Source organism: Lathyrus oleraceus, chromosome 6, assembly GCF_024323335.1.
Source record: "Lathyrus oleraceus cultivar Zhongwan6 chromosome 6, CAAS_Psat_ZW6_1.0, whole genome shotgun sequence".
NCBI classification, from domain to species: domain Eukaryota; kingdom Viridiplantae; phylum Streptophyta; class Magnoliopsida; order Fabales; family Fabaceae; genus Lathyrus; species Lathyrus oleraceus.
Window position 1 is genome coordinate 374284814 of NC_066584.1, and position 22318 is coordinate 374307131.

Genomic DNA, 22318 nt, shown 5'->3' on the forward strand with positions numbered 1-22318 from the left:
ATATTAAGTATGATGTTTGAGTTGATGTGCCGTTACTGAATGTGTAAATCTGATTTGGGTGATGAAACGTGTAAAATTACTTAGCATTACATGATGATTTATAACGCTTATTATATCGATTGAAGAACTCACCCTTACAACTATTTTTTCAGGTAACGAGCAGTGATTGAGTAGAAGCTAGTGCTTGGAGTCTAGTGTAGTCTCCGTAGTGGGTCATGCTCTGATAGATGTAACATCGGGACGGGATGTTTTTAATTGTTGAATAATTTTACATGTAATCTGTTATATGTTTTGAATGGTTGATTTGATTTCTATCCGCTGCGAATTATGCAAAAATGTTATTTTGAATTAAATAATGAGCATGACTGAATTTTATGGTGAAATGTGTGAAGTGTTGTGTGACACCCTTGGTGCATAATTACTCTGATATATATTTGTTATTGTTGTTTTTATTAAATATTTGGGGTATTTTAGAAGGGTGTTACAGTTTTCAGTGAACAGTTGGCCAGAATCCAACATTTTAGTCCAGTCATGTCCTTTTTTCCCAAACAGTGTGCCAATCGATAATATGCTGATTTTACCAAAGCGGTAATAGGTAGGTTGCGTGTGGATTTTAAGACCGAGTTCATTGGTTCTACAAGGTTGGTAGTCATATGACCCCAATGTTTCCCTCCATCGAATGATCTCGTCCATTTTTCTCTTGGAATATTGTTTACCCATTCTAACGCTGCTATGTTAACCTTACGTATCTCTCCCATGTAGTATTCATATGTTGCCTCGTTTAGTGCATACCCTAAAAATGAAAATGAAAAGTAAATTAGTATGTAGAAGTTACTGTTAGATATGTTAACAAAGATATGCTTTGGAAGATACCCAGGTTAACAAAGATATGTTTTGGAAGATACCCGTGTTAACAATTTTTTTTTGAAGTTCCTTGTCTCTAAATTCCCTCATGAAATTTTGCGCTATATGTCTGATGCAATAGACGTGTGAGGAGGGAGGGTGTTGCCAACCATTATCCGGGTTATTATAGGCACTCTTTATTGACTCATGTCAATCTGATATCAAACATAGGTTGGGTTGTGGTGTGACATGCATTCTAAGATTTCTCAAGAAAAAACTTCATGCTTCTCCAGTTTGACCCTCTACCAATGCAAAAGCTATTGGAAATATGTTCCTATTTTCGTCTTGTGCCACAACCATTAACAAAGTTCCCCTGTACTTTCCATATAACCATGTGCCATCTACTTGAACCACCGGTTTGCAGAATGCAAAACCCTTGATGCATGGTCGGAAAGCAAAAAAAAACGGTGAAAAACTCTAGCACCACTGATTTGAGTCCCTTCGTTTGAAAATACAGGAATGGTCTTGAGTTCTATTATAGTATCTGGTAGAAATGTTTTCATGACCAACAACCATTGCGGCAGGTCGTTGTATGAAGTCTTCCAGTTTCCATAAATAGCAGCGATAGCCTTATTCTTTGAAATACATGCCTTTTTGTAAGAGATTGTGTAGTTGAATGTCTCCCGAATATGAGCGATAATGTGTTCCACTTTCAGTGAGGCATCACTGTTTATTAGAGACTTGATATTGTTACATATTAGATTAGAGTCAAGTTTTCTATGATCTTGAGACATTGTGGAAGACATGCATGTGTGCGGACCGCTAACCTTAGTGATCACCCACGTACCACTCCCCTTCCCCATATATGCTCTGCATTTGAAGGCGCATTCTTCGTTAACACACTTGATTATGAGCCGTTTAGAATCAGACTTATAAACGGAATAATCAAGACAGTTTCTGATGTGAAATTGGCGAATGGCGAATACACATCCCTCTTTACTATTAAATTCCATGACAAGCAACCCCCCTCTATCCGAAGTGGCTCTGTGGTTTCAAAAATTGATTAATCTTCGTCAAGTGAGTATGTGGGATTTCTCATGTGTAGTAGTGGATTGTACAGATCCTGCACTTCTTCATAGTCACTATGGGGATATCGTTGTCAGAGTTGTCACTTTCTCCACTGAAAAGATTTTGCGTATCTACGTACCGCGCTTCTTCATAGTCACTATCATCCCCGACATCCTCATCTGGAACTGGTGTCAACGACAATATAGTCTCTTGCCTCATTTGATATTGATGAGATTGAGAAGTTTGCATCGGATACATTACTTGATCACCCACATTGTGGTCTACTAAGCATACGTATAACTCAATCACACTTGACAAATTAGACGTCGAATGGCACTGGAACATTAACCCGGCGTCATTGTCGTCTTCTATTTTCGTTGTTGTATAAGTCACATTGTTAACGTCGTCATTAAAACATGGATATCGATAATAAATATCAGATATTTGTTGTTGGAGCTTGTTTTCGAGTCTTTCTTTTAGACGCGTGTAATTGGATCTGGGGTGTATTTTGAGTTGATGTACGTTTGTGTTTTGAAATATGACTCCGACATTAACATTTGGAAAAATACTTCCATTATAATGGATTTGAACTGTGATATTGTTTTGAGCCATTGTGTGTATTATTTAATTTGAAATTTAAAGGTTCAATTATATACAAGGGTTGTTTGGAATGGAACATGGAAGCCATGCAGAAGAAGTCCGCCATTTGAGAGATGGAGGACCTCAACTACCTTTGAAAAGTAAGAAGGGGTCCGTCGTTTGAGACGTAGGGGCCATGCGCGTGCGATTCCATGTGTGAGGGTCCGCCATTTGGGATGACGTGCGCGTGCAACATGAGCATGAAGTGGTCTGCCATCTTGGTTGGAGGACCTAGGCGCGTGAATAGAGGATACATTGGGGACCGCCATCCTGCATGAAGTACACCAATTTTTTTTTTGAAAAGCTACTATTTTTGTCCACCATCTTGGAAGTTGTATATATACTGCATGTTTGGTCTTATCAAACACAGTATAAAAGTCAGACCTGAGCAATTCAAAACGCATAAGCTACCCACATGGCTCTCTTAATTGGTCTAGTATACATTATTAAGCCAATATCATCTGAAAAATTTGATTCTTGCAATAGTATTTCTGATCCAATATCAATCAGAATAATGGAAAACTTTGGTTTTGACGACATCCAAACTCAGATACTTCATGTTACCGAATTTGAGAGAGAAATTGTTGCTCTGCGCTATTGAAAACCATACATCAATTCAAATGGCATGCTGCTATATGAAGAAATTCGAATTTGCAATGATGAAGATGTAAGTGAAATGTTTGACAATTATTTAAATTTCATTAACTTAGAGCCATTAGAGTTGTATGTTAGTTTTCATAGAACAACAGATGAAATTGTATCATTATGTAAAAATGATAACTAGAACACGTCATGAAAATATATCTATAAATACTCCTCCATCAATTCATTTTTACACAACTCACACTTCTTTATCATCATTTCATTTTTACCACAACTCAAACTTCTATCATTTTTACCAAATCTCAGTATGTCTCAAACTCCCTTTTTTTGGATGGGTGATAAACATAGGGGAACTAATGATAATATTCAAGCATTAGTAAGTGATACTTATTGTTTTGTTTATTGTTTAACATTTTCTTTGTTATTTTTTTTATAAATAAATATATATTATGTATTTGTTATTTTGTTTATTGTTTTCGCTACATGTATCAGGTGGAACCCGAAAGAGCTTTTAGAACCCGAAACCATAAGTTAATTGATGCCCCACATTATATTCAACCTTTTTTGGATACCTCTGGTTTTGCAAACGTCGCAAAACTGAAGGATATAGTAATTGATACAAGTTTCATATATGCTATACTTGAAGATGGAGACCCAAAACACATACTTTTCACTTCCCAACCGGTGAGTGCACTATAACTTTAGAAGACGTAAGTATGCTTTTGGGTCTACGCGTCAATGGTAAAGCCGTCGTAGGACCATCCGAGATTAGTGCAAAGTGCATGGACCACGTTTTTGGGCCATCAACCTCCAGAAAATCACATTAAAGGTAGACGTGTCCGTATCTCTTGGTTAAAACAAATACTAGAAGAAACTTAAATATCTGAAAAATACCTCCCATGACGAACTCATTATATACACAATAATTTATAATATATTGTGCATCTCCCTAACTTTATTCCCTGATAAATCGGCAAAAGATGTACATAGTATGTGGATACCATTTGTTTAGGATTTGCGTCAGTGTGGTGAATATAGTTGGGGATCAGCTGTGTTAGCATTTCTATATAGGGAAATGTGCAAAGCAATTGACGTTGATGTTGATGGTATGGGGGGGGGTGTTATTCTGCTACAAACATGGGGATTTACACGATTCCCATTTATAGCACCAATTAGTTCTGCAGTTCCAAGTCATCCATATTCATCAATGTAAGTCTTAATATTTCCATCTAAATCCATTGTTTTACGTTTCTGTTCTCTGTGTTATTAAATATGTTAATCTTTCAATATAATGTTGCTCTACTTTTTAGATGGGCTTCGACCAACAAGAAAAAAAAATTGCTCTAAAAATCCTCGTCATTACCTTGATGGGTATCGTGTCATGTTCGATCACATGTCGTCAACAAACGTAATTTTGGTTTGACTAGTTTTTTTTATTACATGTCACTCAAACAATAAATGGTAAACTTACATATTTTTTTAATACAATCACAATTTATATGGAGGCCATATCTTGGATACCCCCCCCCCCCCCTTGGAGAATGGTGATCATTTGATTTGGAGCACAACAACACCAATCTTGTGCTTTTGGATCGTTAAAATGCACAATCAGATAGGGTAAAATTGCAATTTGGGTATTATCAAGACATACCCAATCCTCCTAAATTCCTACAAGAAGAACATACCATGACTATGCAAGAGTCATAGAATTATAGCTACACAACATTGAATAGAAACGAACAACAACTTTGAGAAAATAGACACCGACTGTGTTTGACTGGGGTAACGTTTCAGGGAGAAATGAAGCCAACCGAAGAATATATTAATTGGGTACGACATCTTCCATTATGATTCGCGTCAATTAAGCAACTACTTATTGACCCTCATCAGCACTGTTACACATCGCAAATGTCAACTGCACTGCGACCATAATTAACGAACCCCCAAACAAGAATCCCTCCCAACCAATATTATACACAAACTTCGACTTCCACCCAATATGAACCACAAAGTCAATATACATGACCCTACCAACAACAAACACAAAACACCCAATACCATCAACCAAACTACCAAACCCAAACACAACACACCTCATACCAACAACCAAACTTCCACACACTAACACAACAAACACCTACTAATTACCCATACCAAACACCACAAAACCCAATACACTATACTTCTTAAACCCAACAACAACCATACCTACGCCCCCCACATAACTACACACCCATCCCACCACCTAACTTTGACTGTTCAACTACACATCAACAATCAACAACCACTGATGTGAGCGACTATTGCATCACAACCATAGAACCTTCAAACCCGAACCCCGCCTCATTCACACAAATATTAAATAACTTTTCTCCTAGTATGGATTTTGAGAATTTTGAGGCATTCGAAATTTTTCGTGAGCAACCACCCATTCTTCAAACCATTGTTCATCCGTCCACAACTACTGCCCCTCCTAAACCTACCTCAACACAAGCATTAGGTCGTGGTCACCGGATTCGAGTACGTACAAGATGTGGAACTGGTAGTCATTTCGTCGATGAAGATCTCAATCAACGTCGCAATTAATTTCTTTTTAATCTCTTGTTATTTGTAATTATAGTTAAAAAATATTAAGAAAGTAGACATTGTAAGTATCGTTTTTAATTAATATTATATGAAATTATATTTTTTTTATCTAATTTTTAAAGTTTACTAAAAATAATATGTAATCATCTATTAATAAATTTATTTTTAATAAATTTATTTTTAATAAATTTATTGTAAGTATCATTAATTTTTCATTTTTATTAAAAATATTATGTAACAATTAATTTAATTTGTTAAAAAAAATTTAAGTTTTCTTTTTAATATTAATTTTAATGTAATATTAAATATTTGTTACAAATATTACATAAAAAGCTATATAATTTTGAAATATTAAATAATTATTAATAAATATTTTTTTAATAATATGTCACTATTTATTATTAAATTTATTTTTAGAACAATTTATTATTTAATTTCATTTTAAATATTAATTTTTAATTATTATTAAATAAAAAGTAATATAACTAATTAATATTAAATAATTATGAAAAATATTATATAACAAAGTATTTAATTTATTAAAAATAAATTATTTTATTTTTTATTAAATATAATATTTTAATTAATTTTTAATATTAATTAATTATTTTATTCATTTTAAATTAATTCAGAAATTAAAAAACAAAAAATAATAATAATAATGCACCCTCCATCCCAGATGACGCACCTCAACTGAATCTCTGGGGACGTCTGTTATCTTGGATGGAGACCCCTGAATAATAATAATAATAATAAAAACTCATAAAAGGACAAAAAAATGGTAGATTGAAAAATTGTTTTGGGGAGGTGACATTTTGAGAAAAAAAATTCACCAGTGAGATGGAGGTCATTTGCCTACAATGTTTGGAATTGGTTCAGTAGCATATTTAACAATCACTTCCCTATTGAGAATTTGAATGACGGTTGGAAAGTTATGGACAACGATTGGTCTCCTAAAGGGAAAAAAAGGTTATCTCATAGTGTGTAACTAATATAATTTATTCTATTTGGTTGGCTAGAAATCAAAAAATATTTGATGGTAAGATAACTCATTAGAAATCTTGTCTCTCCAGTATTTCTTCAAATGTCTTGTTGTCTGGTAATCACACTAGCAAATTCTCTAATTCCTCCATGATGAATTTGTGTAGTATTAAGCACTTCAACATCAAAAACTACCCTCCAAAGCAGAAGATAACGATTGATTGTTCTTTGGCAACCTTCTACACTTGGATGTAACAAATGCAACATTGATGATATGGGTTTTGGCAGAGTCGGTTTCGAATTTTTAGAGACTCAGAGGCAATAATAAAAATGGACTCTTAATAAAAAAAATATAATTTAAAAATATTTTTATATTCGTCAAACAAAAAGATTTTACTGCATTCACTTTCATGTATTCGTCAGACTCGACATTAGCTATAACTACTTTCTCCTTTGACCTAAATATCACGACAACTTTTTCATAAATCTAAATAAATAATCAAAACAGTATTAGGATCAACATCAATATAATTAGTCACAAGTGAAAATTATCATTTTTGTAACATTTCTTGATAACATATCAAATACTGACGTCATCAGAATAAAATTTAAAAACATTCAAAATATTATGAAAAACATAATAGATGATTAACTATCATTGAATATATAATATATTAGTGACAATCTATAAAACATGAATAAAATTGAAAAACAACACGGGATGACTCAAAATATGTAAAAGTAAGTCATTGGTAAAAATGTGTATGAAATTATGAAATTAACAAAGAAAGAACGATCTTATGCTAAATATTCTTGAAAAAGAATATAAGAGTCCTTTATACATTCATATAAATACTTCATTATATGTTTACAAAATCAGGAAGAACTTCAACGGTATGTGCGCAGTGGTATGCACACGCCTTCAACATCATACACGATATCGATACGTTAATAATGATAATAATTTTTACAAATAAATAAATTAAACGTAATCACACATGTCACTATCCAGGACCGTCCTAATCAATCAGAAAACAATACTCTAATTTTAAAATGTCTAAATTAAAAATAAATATAATTTTAATAATTAAAAATAACTTATAAAAAATATAATTATATATTAACCAAATCAAGCAACAAAAAACTCAAAGTATTGTTTAAACTATAAAAAAATCTATACAATATAAATTTTCTAATTACTTAAAAAGGATATTTCTCAAAATATTATTTTGAGGCAAATTCATCAATTAAGTCTTATATTTTAGTGTTTCCAAAAGATCATTAAATAAATAAAAAATAAAAAATTACATAATAGAAAGAATCAATAATTAAAAAATAAAATAAAAATTTTAAGTCTTAATTTCATTTAATTTTTATATTTTCTATTTATTTTTAAATAGTTTAAATCATTTACATTTATCGTAATAATAAATAAAAAATTATTTAGAAAAAATGGATGCAATATAGAAAAAATGGATGTAACAGTAATTTAAAAAATTGAAATTAGGAGAATCAATTAGAAAAAATAAATTCAAAAGGATCGCACCCACAATCTTTACTACCATGTTTCAAATTTCTTCTACTTTTATTTGGCCATTAACAAATTCATTTCTTATTTTTTATTTTATAATTTATTTAAGATAATACCAACTATATATTTTTCTTATTTTAAAATAAAAGAAAATTCTTTAATTTAGAGATTCTAGACTAAGAATCGTCTTGTCCTCGCTCAAGATCGGCCTTTGAGTGTTGGATTTGTGTTTTATATGCTTGTGATGGGATTTCATAAATGACAAGTTGGATCATTTGGACTGTTTTGTTTCCTATATTGTTTGTGATAATAATCTTTTAGTTAAATTGATTGGAGTTATTATGACTATTGAGTTAACTTGGGAAAGAAATTGGAAGAAATTGTGGTGGGAAATTGATTTATTATTGGTTGCAAAGGCTTTTTCAAATGTTACTATGATTTCTTAAAAGATACTAAAAATTAAATGGCTAAAATGTTTGATTCTCTTTCATAGATGAACTTGCTAACATGATTTCATTTCTAGAAAACTTACTTAGTTTCAGCATCTACACGAGAGCACGGTTTTAAAAAATGGTGGCGGTTGCATAAAGATCTTCGGAATTTTTATCGATAATTGTGTCATTGATTGTGATCGTTGCGGTGTGAATTAAACACAATTTATTCTTTAATGTAGAAAATAATAATAATGGTATTGGTATCGATATCTTCCAAAACGATTTTTGTCGCAGTCAATTTTGCAACTGGCTGTTTTTAAACCCTGCACGAGAGATTTCTACAGATTTCTTGCATAAGAAGTTATGAATATCTGGGCTTAGAATTACTTTCTCTAAAAGGATTTTGATTTTGTCCTCTTATTCTCTCTTTTTGATTATATTGAATCCTTTTACTTAAAAAAACAGGCTCATGGCATAAACGCACAAACATATATATTTTATTGTATTTGGGAAATGTAAAAAAGAGAGAGGAAAATAAACAAGAAATGAGTACATAGCTATAAACTAAAACAATATTCTTAAATTTCATGAACACTAAGAAAGCTTTCTTTGATAAAACTTTAAGAGTATACCATCTTTTATCTTCACTATCTAATAACAGATTTAAGTAATTTAAAATCATATTGACTAAAAGTTCTTTAGATTCATCCAATCTTTTTCAGCTCTAAGTTCTTGTGTGGTTATTTCTTCTTCTGAGCTTATAACAGGTAAGAAGCCTGCTTGTGTACCATCACTGTCGCCTTCAAATTCTCCATCAAGGTTTAATCCTTCAATTAATCTTGAACCCATAGAATCTCCTAGATTTCCTACATCTTTTTGAACGGAAAAAAAATAGAGAAATTAATCAAACTAATTAAATAAAATAACTCAAAGGGGATAAAATAAAGTACTCGTTCTTTCATTATTTTGCTTGAAATGATAAACTAAAATACTATCTTCTTTTCAAAATATTTAACATTGTTTACACTTTAAAATATTCTAACCCATTATTCAAATCAGTGTTTTAAAAACGATTAGACACATGAAAGAATATGTCTTTTGAATTAACGGATTAATATTTTTATGTTTGTTTTTACAATTTGGTAAAATAATATATTTTTTGGTGAAGAGGAAAAAAATCTAAGAAATTAAAATAAAGAGGAAAAAAATTTCTCATTCTTCAAGTTTTGAAAAACTTTTATAAGTTATTATTTTTTTAGATTTTGATTTCTCAAAATATTTGGAATATTGAAGTTGAAATTTTAAGTTAGATTGTAATTCAATTTAGTCATAGTCACTATATTCATTAATTTAATTTAATGTTTTATTTTGGTTATTTAATTAAAAAGTGTTACAAGTTAGTCTATTTAATTCATTTTTGTTATTACATTTGATCATTTACGTTAATTTTTGAAGAAAAAAAATGTTAAGTTTTGGTGATGTAATGTGACACTAAAGTCATTGGTACAAATCTGAATCAGCATATTTAGTTAAAAACTTATATATTGTTTAAATTGTGGGGTTCCCCTAAAAATAAAATTCTCACGATTTAAACTACGTATCAATTTTTAATTATATATACTGATTCAGATTTGTATCAATAATCTTTCTATCACACTACGTCACTATAATTTAACGTTTTTTCACCAGAAATTGACGGAAGGGATCAAATAAGATAATAAAAGTAAAATTAAAGGACTAACTTGTAACGTTTTTTAGATAAGGGACTAAATCATAATTTTAAATTAAGTTAAGAGACTATAACATATCTATTAAACCTTCAATTTATTTGTGTGAATAATTTCATAGATTTTTTTGTTAATTTTATAATTATGAAATTATGTTAAAAAAATTATATCATGAATATTTTTTAGAGGTTAAAGGTTGTGCACTATCAGTGTAAAGAAATATTACATTGACATTCAATCAAAATATTTTATATTGTCAAATTATAATATTATTTTAAAAATAAAAATATGACATGACGGGGTACATGAATCTCATTGGTTGATAATGTAAAAATATTTTACACGGTCAATGCATATTCATTTTTCTCTATTTTTTATTTTTAAATTGTATAAATCGAGTTAACGACTATGCGGCTCAATCAATAATTTATTGGTCTGACTAATAATCTAATGACCTAGTAGCTTGATCGAGTGGGTTACCAAGTCCAACTTTTAAAACATTAAGTCAAATAAAAAACATATTTATTAAATTTACTTAAATTTTAATACCTGAATAAATACCAGTAGAATTGAAAAAAAATGAAATAGAAAGGAGACGAATCTTTCTCAAATCTATTAATATTCAAAAATGGTATGCAGAATTTGACAAATCAACACTTTGTTTGTACTCTTTTTGCACACGAAGATCAAGAAAACATAAAAACATCACAAAATAGAACGTAGAGAAAGAACTTTACTTTATTTGCAAAAATAATTAAATTAAATTAAATTTTGTAGATCATGATAAGTAGGATTGGAAATAAGTTAGGACAGGCTTTAGAACACCTAAATATGTCCTACGATAAACTTATAAGACATGAGTCTGATCTATGACCTATTATAGATTTTTTTTTTATCTGATCTGATCTTTTTAAAAGTCTGATCTGAAAGCCTATTTAAAAATTTGTTTCTTATCAAGGTTTCTAATTAATTTATATTACTTAAGAAGCATTATACGTCAGTCTATATGTCAATTTATTAAATAGGTCTGATTTGGTCTGACTTTAAGTAGGTTAGGCTATAGACATTTGTAGGGCGGTCTAACTTATTATATTCCTAACAACAATTGAAATAATTGATTTAGTAAAAAATATTATTATTATTACATATTTTTGAATAATATATATAATATATATATATATATATATATATATATGATATATATATATATATATATATATATATATATATATATATATTATCAAACTCATAATTTTGAATGGTGATTTTTAGTCACAAATTATTTGATAAAAAAAAACTTAAATATATGAATTGTGATTGCCTATTCCGTTTGAGTCCTCTCCACGAGCTTATCGTTTTCTAGCTCTAAAGGTTTGGAGTTCAATGATGCCAAATGGACTTAGATCATTATGGATATATAGATACACACTCATTGATTAATCTTTTAAATCAGTCTATAGTGCCTCGTATTAATAATAGTGTTTTAAAATCCAATCAATATGTTTACTTAACGAATCTTTAGACGAAGAGAAGGATTAAGCTTCTTTTGAATAAGAGAGTTATAAGTAAAAGAAATTGAGTAAACCTTTTTTTCCCACTTTCCACCACCAACAAGCACTACCAGGCGAGAGATATCACTTGCAAAAGGTGGAAAAGCTATCTACTAGCACATGTACCCAAATAAAGAAGGTGTCCTCCAGTAGAAAATCTACCTCAAATGATCCCCTTCAAGCACTGCCACCTCACTCATTAAACTATCTGGATTGTAGTCAATCAAATATAAGTCATGAAACCTCTCTTTTAGAGAGATTGAGCTCGACCAAGGATCATCCCAAAAGGAGACCCTAACTTTTCTACTATTGAAGATTCTTAAAACCTTAAGTGATGAAGAGAAAAAAAACACATTTAAAGATTGTATAAACCAGAAAGTCTCCGTAAGGGGTTGTTATTTGTGAGAGAATTTTTTAGCAGAAATCGGGCGAAAATCAGTGGTGTTAGAACCAAAGTCATGGGGGTAGGGGCGGCTGACGAAGCTCTGGAAAGCAAGTTGGCAGAGACCGCGGGTCGGTAGCGGCAGCGGAGGGCCGTAGGACGGCGGCGGAAGATCAACCACTATTTTCCCATATAAACCTTCTTTGGATCCTCATTATATTTGTCTAGGCCTTAAGTGGTATCTTTAGAAAAGAAAGTTAAAACACTAAGTTTTCTTTCTAAAAAACACTAAAAGGTTGACTTCCTTATTCTAGTTCAAGAAGAGCCTAAAATAAATGGTTGGAGTGTCCGTTATGTGAGGTTTTATGTTTTCGGTCCCCCTCTAGCCTCAAAATATCCTCTTATTTATAGGTCTCCTTCTCCCTCTGTCTGACTCTCCATATCCTTTGTGGTGAAATGATCAGACAAAAGAAGCCCGAAAATTTCTTTTTATGTTTGATGTACTTACACCATGATATTCATTTGTGGTGACAATGTATCATCATCAGATTCTCCCCTTACTAAGTAATGATGATTTTTTATGAGGATTTGTTTCTTCCTTATGATTCGAAACACTTCATTTTGTTTAGGTCTTTTTATCAAGATTTTCTCCTAATTAAAATCGCATATTTTCCTTCTGATTTACCATTCATTGGAAGAAGACTTTTCCTCTTCTAAGCACATTTTTCAGAGCTCTCATTCATCTTCCCAGACCAGGTACATTTTCTTTTTGTTTTTTTCCTTCTTTTATTCCATGCTATTATTGATGCATGCGACGAGAATGTCAAAACATTAAGAACCTTGAGCGCTCGTGAAATAAAAGATATTTCGGATTTTTTACGTGAGAGGATGTAGAAATACTCTAACCCATGCTGATTTTGATCGTATTGTAAAGGAGGTTTACGTCGATATTCTCTTTTAGCAATTTTGACTCTGATTCTTCTTCATCAAGTTCATCCGTATAGGTGTTGATAGAGATTACAGAGTCATTTGATCAAAAGGTACTGAGTTACAACCACAATTGCATATACGAGGTTGAGATAGCTAAATTCCGATCTTTGAGGAATATATCTTCTACTGGAAATGAAGATGATGTTATTTTGGAACCCTGTATTTTAAGGGAATGTGTTTGCATAGGTCGCCCTAGGGGAGTTAAAGATGAATATTTCTATTTCTATATTGGGGTATTGGAAGATTTTAACATCCACCTTCCCTTTACTGACTTTGAGTCTGATTTGTTAAAAACCCTAAAAATCGTTCCTTCTCAACTTTGTCCTAATATTGGGGGTTTATCAAGGCTTTTGAAATAGTTTGTGAGGCCATAGATATAGAACCCACCATAGGCTTATTTATTTTTTCCTTTTTCGAAATCAAAGGTGTTAAAAATGGCAGATGGTGACCATTAATGGTCTTCCTAGCAAGAGTTTTCTCCAAGCTTAACTACCAACTATAAAGGTTTCAAAGATTGATTTCTTTGCATTACATGTGGACCGAGATGTCCTCAAGTAATATATGCGTTAGACGGGTCTCATCATTTTCCCCATCTATTGGACCGGGAATCCTCTTTCAGTATACGGGTTTTATTTCGATAAATTAAACAACCAAGAAGTCAGATCATTAGCTATATTGGACTCTTTCCGTATGATGAAGGTTCGGGATCTATTGTCTTTATCTGAAGATCAAATGCTTTCTTTTTTGGGTAATGTTTGACAATTTATTTCACGTACCCCTTGTGATGTCATCTCGCATTATGCTAACTTCTTTTCTTGTTTTGTTTTAAGAAAAAATGACTGACATTTTTGTGAAGGATCAGAAAAGAATGATGCTAGAAGTCCGGGCGGTGAGGAGAGCAGTCGGCCAGATTGCTGTTAAATCGGACTTGTCCGGTTTAGAAACTCGATTGTTGAAGAAAATAAAGGTAGCCCCAAGCAAAGTCATTCCTACTGTCTCGGAGCCTCAACCTTCTACTATTTCGCCTTCGAAGGGCTTTCGTCCAAGTTCTCCAAAGAATATGAAAACTTTAATGAGTGACGAGGTCCGCAGAGCTGATTGGGAAATTTTATATTTGATGTGTGAGCCCGATGGGGGAGACCACACCAAATCATCTAATGAGTTCAAGTTTTAGAGAAACAGTTTTGATGGATTAAAATTCCTCTACAATCACCTAAATGCCACAGACGACGTGAACAAAGTGAAGACTATAGGGCGACAAAAACTAACCCAAAACATCAGCTCTTATCTGATGAGATGTGTTGTTTTAACCGCAGACTATTTGAAGCCGAGGATGAAAGTGAACAGAATGAGATGAAGTTGAGCTAAGAGGTTACTCAATTGAGGGAGCACCAGAAGGCGAAAGCAGTAAGGCTATCCAACTTGGAGAAGCAATTATTGGAGGAGAAAACCAGGAGTGAGAAATTGGAGGCTATGAATCATGAGTTAAAATCTACTATTAACCAGCAGTCCGAGAAAATGAAGTCTCTTCAGAATTCAAATGTCCAATTGCAAAGCTCTTTGTAGAAAGCTCAAATTGATTTCCTTGACGTCAGTGATGCCACCTTTTATAGGGCCAAGGTTCAAACCTTATGCCTCTATCCTGACCTTGACCAGTCCGAGATGGATTTAGTCAAGGTTATGGTTAATAGTCATCTTGTGGATATGAAAGAAGTTGAGTCATCCCCTAATGATGATCTGATCCAGGAAGACTGTGTTGTTGTCAGTGATCTCGAGGCTGGGGTTGAGGATAAAGATGAAGAGTAGCTTTTTGTCGTGCATTGTGTAATATTTTCAGAAATGTTGATTATTCTATTTTATTATGTATCTGGATCTAGTTATGACCTACATCATTTTATATTTTGTTTAATGCTTACTGGATGCCTTTATCTTTACAAATGTTTTTTCGAGATGGTTTTTAAGGAGGTCTTAAATGCTTGCTAAGCTTACTAATTTCTTAAATTTCTCCAAAGCTTTTCAGGATATAATTTATGTATTCCTATTTATCAAGATAATAGGAGGCTAAAAAGGCTAGCATTTATATTCTGAATTATTTGTGAAATTTAGATTGTCGATCTTTGGCATTGTCGAGTATGACCAAAATTTTCTTCCTGCGATGACTTATGACCTCTAAAATTCTAGGGAATCCTGTCAAGATTACGATGTAGAATAATGAAATTAAAATTCTTAGTCATAGTAAATCGTCTATGGTGAAGTCGGACGGAAAAATCACAAAGCCCCGGTGAGACCTCATCGGATTATCGTTCCACTTTTATTATCTATACATCTATCCATTCTAAAACTTTGATGGTTTATAGGTGTTTTATCTTATAGATGACAATATATTTGTTCACCTAAGCCCCAAACATATTAGTCAGTTTCAAATGTGTCAGCTCGTTTCTTATTTTATCTTATAGATGACAATATATTTGTTCACCTAAGCCCCAAACATATTTACGTTTTGAAGAATTTTACAAATTCTCAGGCACTAATTCTAATCATATTATATCAGATATTCGGCATCCGATGATTCCCTCACACTACTTTAAAATTGAAGACTTTGACTGTATTTAATGGTCAAAGTCGATTTTGCCATAGGCTTCAAGTGCGTTTGGACTTCAGTTAGGCCAGAGGTTTCATTAAACGTTACCCGTCCAAAGCCGATTATTCCAGAGGCTTCAAGTGTGCTTGGAATTCAGTTAGGCCAGAGGTTTTATTAAATGTTACCCGACCGAATTCGATTATGCTAGAGGCTTCAAGTGCGCTTGGACTTTAGCTAGGCTAGAGGTTTCATTAAATGTTACCCTTCCGAAGCTGATTATGCCAGAGGCTTCAAGTGCGCTTGGAATTCAGTTAGGCCATGGGTTTCATTAAATGTTACCCAGTCGAAACCGATTATGCCAGAGGCTTCAAGTGCGTTTTGACTTCAGTTAGGACAGAGGTTTCATTAAAAGTTACCTGATCGAAGCCGATTATGTCAAAGGCTTCAAGTGCACTTGAACTTCAATTAGGCCAGAGGTTTCATTAAATGTTACTCGGTCGAAGCCGATTATGCCAGAGAACTTGTATTACATGCTTTACACAATATATTCCTCAACCATGGGTGCCTCATTCCCATAATTTTATTAATAATATTTATTACATAAATTAGTTACGATAAAACTTAAAATCGATCACACTCTAGACTATGGATCTTTCCATATCTTATAAATCCTTCGACTTGTAAGCCTCATTATTCATCCTCTTATTGGCATTAAAGAACCATTCCCATCCGAGGTCGGTTTACCTCTTTTCCTGAAGCCTGTTATCATCAAACTTGCTTTGTGACATCTTCTTTGCCAGACCTCAACCTCTAGTTTTCTGATAATTCTTTGTGTGGCAGTCATGTTATTCAGGCCTACCAAACTGATTTCTTCATTCGAAGCATGATGTTTCCAAGTCGGTATGATGTTCCCGATCCATATCTTTCTGATCCTGCCTTGCTCCCTCCTTACTCATAATGGTATATCTTACTTGTTTCCTCTGGAGCTTCCCATTTGGTGAAGTGATTGATAGCCCCTATTAGGAACCTTATATGTTTGTCAGTCATGAGCAGTGAACTCGAAATATTCGATATTTGTTTGTAAAACTCCAATGGTGTGCTTAAGATGTCATACACAAAGAAGTGGTGCCTTATGCTTAAGCTACCTCCAATATTTATGTCTTCATCTTTCAATATCTGACTACCTCCAATATGAATTGGGTGAACTGATCAGGCTTTGCTCTGCATCCTTCTTGTAATCTCATTGTTTGTTAGTTAGTTCTTTGGCAACTCCTCTCGCAAATCGATATTTATTGAGTTCACTTTTAATTGATCATGCTTGAGTGTTTCGTCATCATAATTCCTTCTTTTCAATCTCAGACTATCTTTATAATATTTTCTGGTTATTCCTTGGTCACCTTTAACTGTTCTAACTCGGTCGTCTTCTAAGGGATACTTTAACGTAAGATACAGGGTGGACAACGCTGCTTTCAGAGCATTAAACAAGGGTCTGTCAATAATAATGTTATAGGGGGATGCAACATTGACAATTAGATATCTTACCTAGATATTCTTCGTATGGTCTCTACTGCCGAAGGTGGTCATTATGGAGATGCCCTAGTACTTGTACATGTTCTCCAAAGAATCCTACCAAAGTAACTTTGAACGGGAGTAACTCAGTGGTATCAAAATTCATCCCTTTGAGTGCATCTCAGTACAAGACATCTGTTGAGCTTTCGGGGTCTATCAACACTCTTTTTATGCTCCAATCCCGAATTTGTACATTAATCACCATGGGATCATTTTCGTGATCCAACTCTCCTTTTGAGTCCTTTTTGGAGAAATTAATCGCAATCGAATCCTTTTTTACCTCTAACGATGACTTTTCTTCAATATGCATTACTGATCAAGCATACCTTTTACCTAGTTGAGCTAGTTTCTCCTCCTCCCGTGAATCCCTCCGCTATCATATTCAGCGTATGACAGGTCATTCTAGCTTCGCGGGCTTCTTATGTACTCTTCCCTTTCTTCTGTGTAGGATTTTCCAAATTGGAGTCTTCTCGAGGAGGACTTTTTTTTCTGGTATGACCTCCCACGTCTTTAACATACGGCAATAACTGACTCTATGAATTAATATTTCAATTTCTTTCTTCAACTGGTGACAATTTTCTATGTGGTATCCTCGAAGTCTGTGGTATGCACACCATGCACTTCGTCTTTTCCCATCACAACGTACACCCTTTTTGGGACCACTGGCTTGGGGAGAAATTTGAGGTGATATACCTCCTTTAAGATGTCTTCGCGCCTAACACTTAGTGGCGTGTAATCCTGCTCTTTTTTGAATGGTCATCGGGATGGTCTTGCTATTGGCCGATCTCGCGGTCCTGGCTTAGAGTATTCCCTCCTATGTCTGGTTCCCTCTTTCTTGATTCACACTTTATCTTTTTCATCTCGAGATATTTTATCCATATTACTTTCTTCTCCTTTGATGTAACACACAACTCGGGTGATAACCTCATCCATGTTAGACGCCGATTTTTTAGCTAAAGATTCGTTAAACTGTTCGGACTTGAGGTTGTGCTGAAATGCTCCGACAAACTTTTCTTGATTTGGATGAGATACCTCAATTTTTTCTTCATTGAATCTTACCATATACTCTCAGAGAGATTCTGCGTGCTTTTGTCGGATGCTAAATAGACTAGTGGTCGACACATTCCTATGCTTACTTACCAAAAAGTGTTGTACCATCTTCTTGGTCAAGTCCTGGTAGCTGATGATCGAGAACCAGGATAGAATCATATACCACCTTAAAGCACTTTCCTTGAAGGTCTAGGCCATGAGCTTACATTTGAGTGAATCAGAAGCTCCTACTATAACCATTTGATTATTAATGGCAATAATATGCTCTTGTTGATCAGTCTTACCATTGAAAGACACTAATGATGGTGGCTTGAAGTTCTCTGGGACCTGATCATCCCAGATAGCTTCGGATAAAGGCTGAGAATCCAGAGGATCTTCCTCTGTATCTCCATCTTGAAGACTTTATGTTTGCAAGACTTGGATACTATCTTGCAAGGCTTCGTTTTGTTGACGAAGTGCTTCTACCACCGTGAGCAATTGAGTTATATCCGGCAGCGGAGGTGGGTCACTTCGACTTGGAGATGATCCTGACATCGCTCGACTGAAGTATTAACACTTTGATGATGGTTTTTTATGGTCTGGGCAAGTTTTATTGGGGTCCCACGGTAGGCGTCAAATGTTCTTTCTAAAAAACATTAAAAGGTTGACTACCTTGTTCTAGTTCATGGAGAGCCTAAAATGAATGGTTGAAGTATCCGCTATGTGAGATATTTATGTTTTCTGTCTCCTTCCACCCTAAAAATATCCTCTTACTTATAAGTCTTTTTCCCCCTGCCTGACTCTCCATATCCTTCATAAATTCTCCTATCAATAATGTCTGCCGCCCCTTATAATTACTTTTTAATTGCTGTCTCTTCAATAATTATAACTATCCGCCATAATGTATCATATTGTACCCCATCTCTTGTGACCGTTCAAATGGCGTCCATGCATTGTCATCGGACCCGAGTTGTACTTATGGGATCATTCTCGGTTTATAGGGGGTCGGATCCATTATGCCTATTCTGACGTCCTAACCGGATTCCGATTAGTATATCTGATGTCCTACCCGGGTTCCGACTTGTAATGGTAGCATGACTATCTGCTCTGTTGACCTCACCATACTCGGCTATCATGCCAATCCGACCTTAAAGAACTCAAATGCTCAAGTAGGCTTCACCGACCTCCTACCTCGGTTGGTCAACTAATTTTTGGGGATGTACACTAGGATAAAATTAAGGACCGAGTTCAGCATAACCACTCCCTCCCCCTTCCCCAAATCCACATACCTATGACATCAAGAAACCAACCTCCTAGAAATCTGAGTGGTCAAAGGATCCCTAAGAAGAATCATAACAGAGGTTAGCTCCCTGAAAAGACCAAGACACTTAAAGGGGAGAGCATTCAATCTACAATGGAGAAAATCGTTGGCTAACTCCAAAAAAACAGTCTACATTAACAGCTATATGACGACTCTTACAAAAAATTCACCGGGATACCTAAAGCTAACTTGAAAACCAAAAGGAAGCTTTGATCATCCAAAGATTCTCCATCGATGCTTCAGCCTGAATAAGATTATCATCTGCATAGTGAAGGTGAGAAACAACCAAATAAGATGATCCAACTTTAAAGCCCCAAAAAGATTCAACTCTGAGGCTCTGCAAACGTCCCACATAACCCTTCAACCAGAAGAAGAAGAAAGAGGAGGGGGAACAAGTGGATCACCTTGTTTCAACCCTCTCTTAATATTGATTTCACGGGTCATGCTCCCATTAACTAAAACAACCAGGATACTTGAGAACACATAGTCACGCATCCAAGCACGCCACTTCTGATCAAAGCCAAATCTATAGAGCATGTAGTCCAAAAAACTCTAGCGATCTGAGTCATAAGTCTTCTCAAAATCTACCTTAAAGATGTGACAATCTTTCTTAATTCTATTGGGACGATTCACTAATTCATTAACATCAACCACCCTATCTACCAACAGTCTCCCTTTCAAAAACACATACGAATTTGAAGATATCAAGTTCTCCATAACTTTATCCAACGTCGATGCCAAGACTTCGGCTACAAACTTATAAAGCCAGCTCTAGTTTGTTTATCACTAGATTGATTAGTTTATCGTCATATTTAAAAGACACCAATTTATTACATTGATGAGTTTTTAAGTACTCTTTCTACTCACACTAATAAATTTTACTTATTAAAAAATGGTCATATTAAAATAATTTAGAGTATTGACTGTATTTTTTTCGAGTGAGATTAGCATTGCTAACCCTTCCATTGATGAGTAAAACTCATCTCTATTTCTCAAGAAAAATGACAATGAAAAAATACTTAATAAACATCATCAATTTGAAAAACATACAATTCTATACTCAAACATACAAAAAAAACTATAGTATATTGAGGATAAAAAGTATATATATAATTCACCTGGACTTGAACAGATCCAAAGAATGACAGCACAAAGAAGCAAAACAAGAGGGATAGCATGCACTGCATTCTCAGAGAATTTAACACGTGCTTTCTCCCTCTTAGCCAACTCTACAATAGGATCATGTGTAGGCAAATTATTACTAGATGATCTAAGTGCTGGAGATAGTGATGAAGAACTACTACTTGTTGCATGTTGGAAGTAATCATCAGAGAATCTGTTCCAGCTTGCAGATCTATGCATTATTAATTATTTCTTACATATATTTTGATGTTAATTTGGAAGAGAGAAAAAATTAGGCATGAGCATAAAATGTTTTGAATCCTTCTGATCAAATTAAAATTATTTTTATCAAAAAGGAAAAGAAAAAAGTCTTCACGAAAATAAATGCTATTTCTTTGAGTTCGGCAATGTTTGCTCACATTTTCACTCATCCTCTTACCAATTCAATTATCATAATTTCGTAATTTCTTGTGTCTTTCAAACAAAATAATGTAAAATTGTTAATAATAATATAATTTAAAATAGGAGTAATTTATCAATATTTTTTATAAATAAGATTCATTGTATTAAAGCGAGCGAATAGATAGATAATGTTATCTCATACATCCTATATGATTAAACATTCAATCTACTTTAATACAAATAAGACGATTCTCATATCTAACTCCAAATCAATCCTAAAATAATGATTTTTTAAGGAAAAAAATTCACTAACCCCTTTCTTTTCACTTTTAAATAGAATATCATTTCTTATCAACCAAACAAGCCTTATTACTACTAGTTAAATAAGAATTTTGTATATTCTCATCTCTTGATTTGAATCATTTTTCAATAAATATGTCTAAAATCAAATAGTCTTTTTTATATTATTTTTATGCCTCATCTCTAATATAGACACAAAATTTTTCTCTCTAAGAGAAACTTTGATTTGTGTGAGATTTTATAAAACTTCATCTTCTACTTTAAACACTGAACACCACCATTGGCTAGATGATTGTCCAATTACACAAAAAGATTTAGCTATCTTCCTATACACTAAAGCATGTTGAGATAAACAAACAATCATGCATGTATCTTATTGTTCGTCATTTATTTTTTTATAATCACACAAAACAAGGCCGTCGACCAAAGTAAGCATATCAAACTCACAATACTAATAAGTTGTGCTAGCAAAATAGTATCAAATTAAGGCTTTTATAGCTATGCATCCTAACTAACCTTTAATTGACATAACTGGAAAAAAAAAAAAAAAACATTTGACCTATAATTTACATGACAAAAAATACTTTAGAAATATATTATATGGTGTATTTGGATATTGATATTATGGTGTATTTGGATATTGATATTTGTATGTGGTAT

At 33.3% G+C, this 22318-nt stretch overlaps 1 protein-coding gene across 1 annotated transcript; it reads right to left on the bottom strand.

The window, feature by feature from the left end:
• Positions 1 to 9372: 9372 nt before the first annotated feature.
• Positions 9373 to 21239, bottom strand: LOC127095724 (uncharacterized). Its single transcript, XM_051034373.1, has 2 exons — positions 20953 to 21239; positions 9373 to 9557 (listed from the first exon to the last, which is right to left on the bottom strand). Exons 1-2 carry the CDS (start codon positions 21194 to 21196, stop codon positions 9373 to 9375), a joined length of 429 nt encoding a protein of 142 aa, XP_050890330.1. The 5' UTR covers positions 21197 to 21239.
• Positions 21240 to 22318: the final 1079 nt, after the last annotated feature.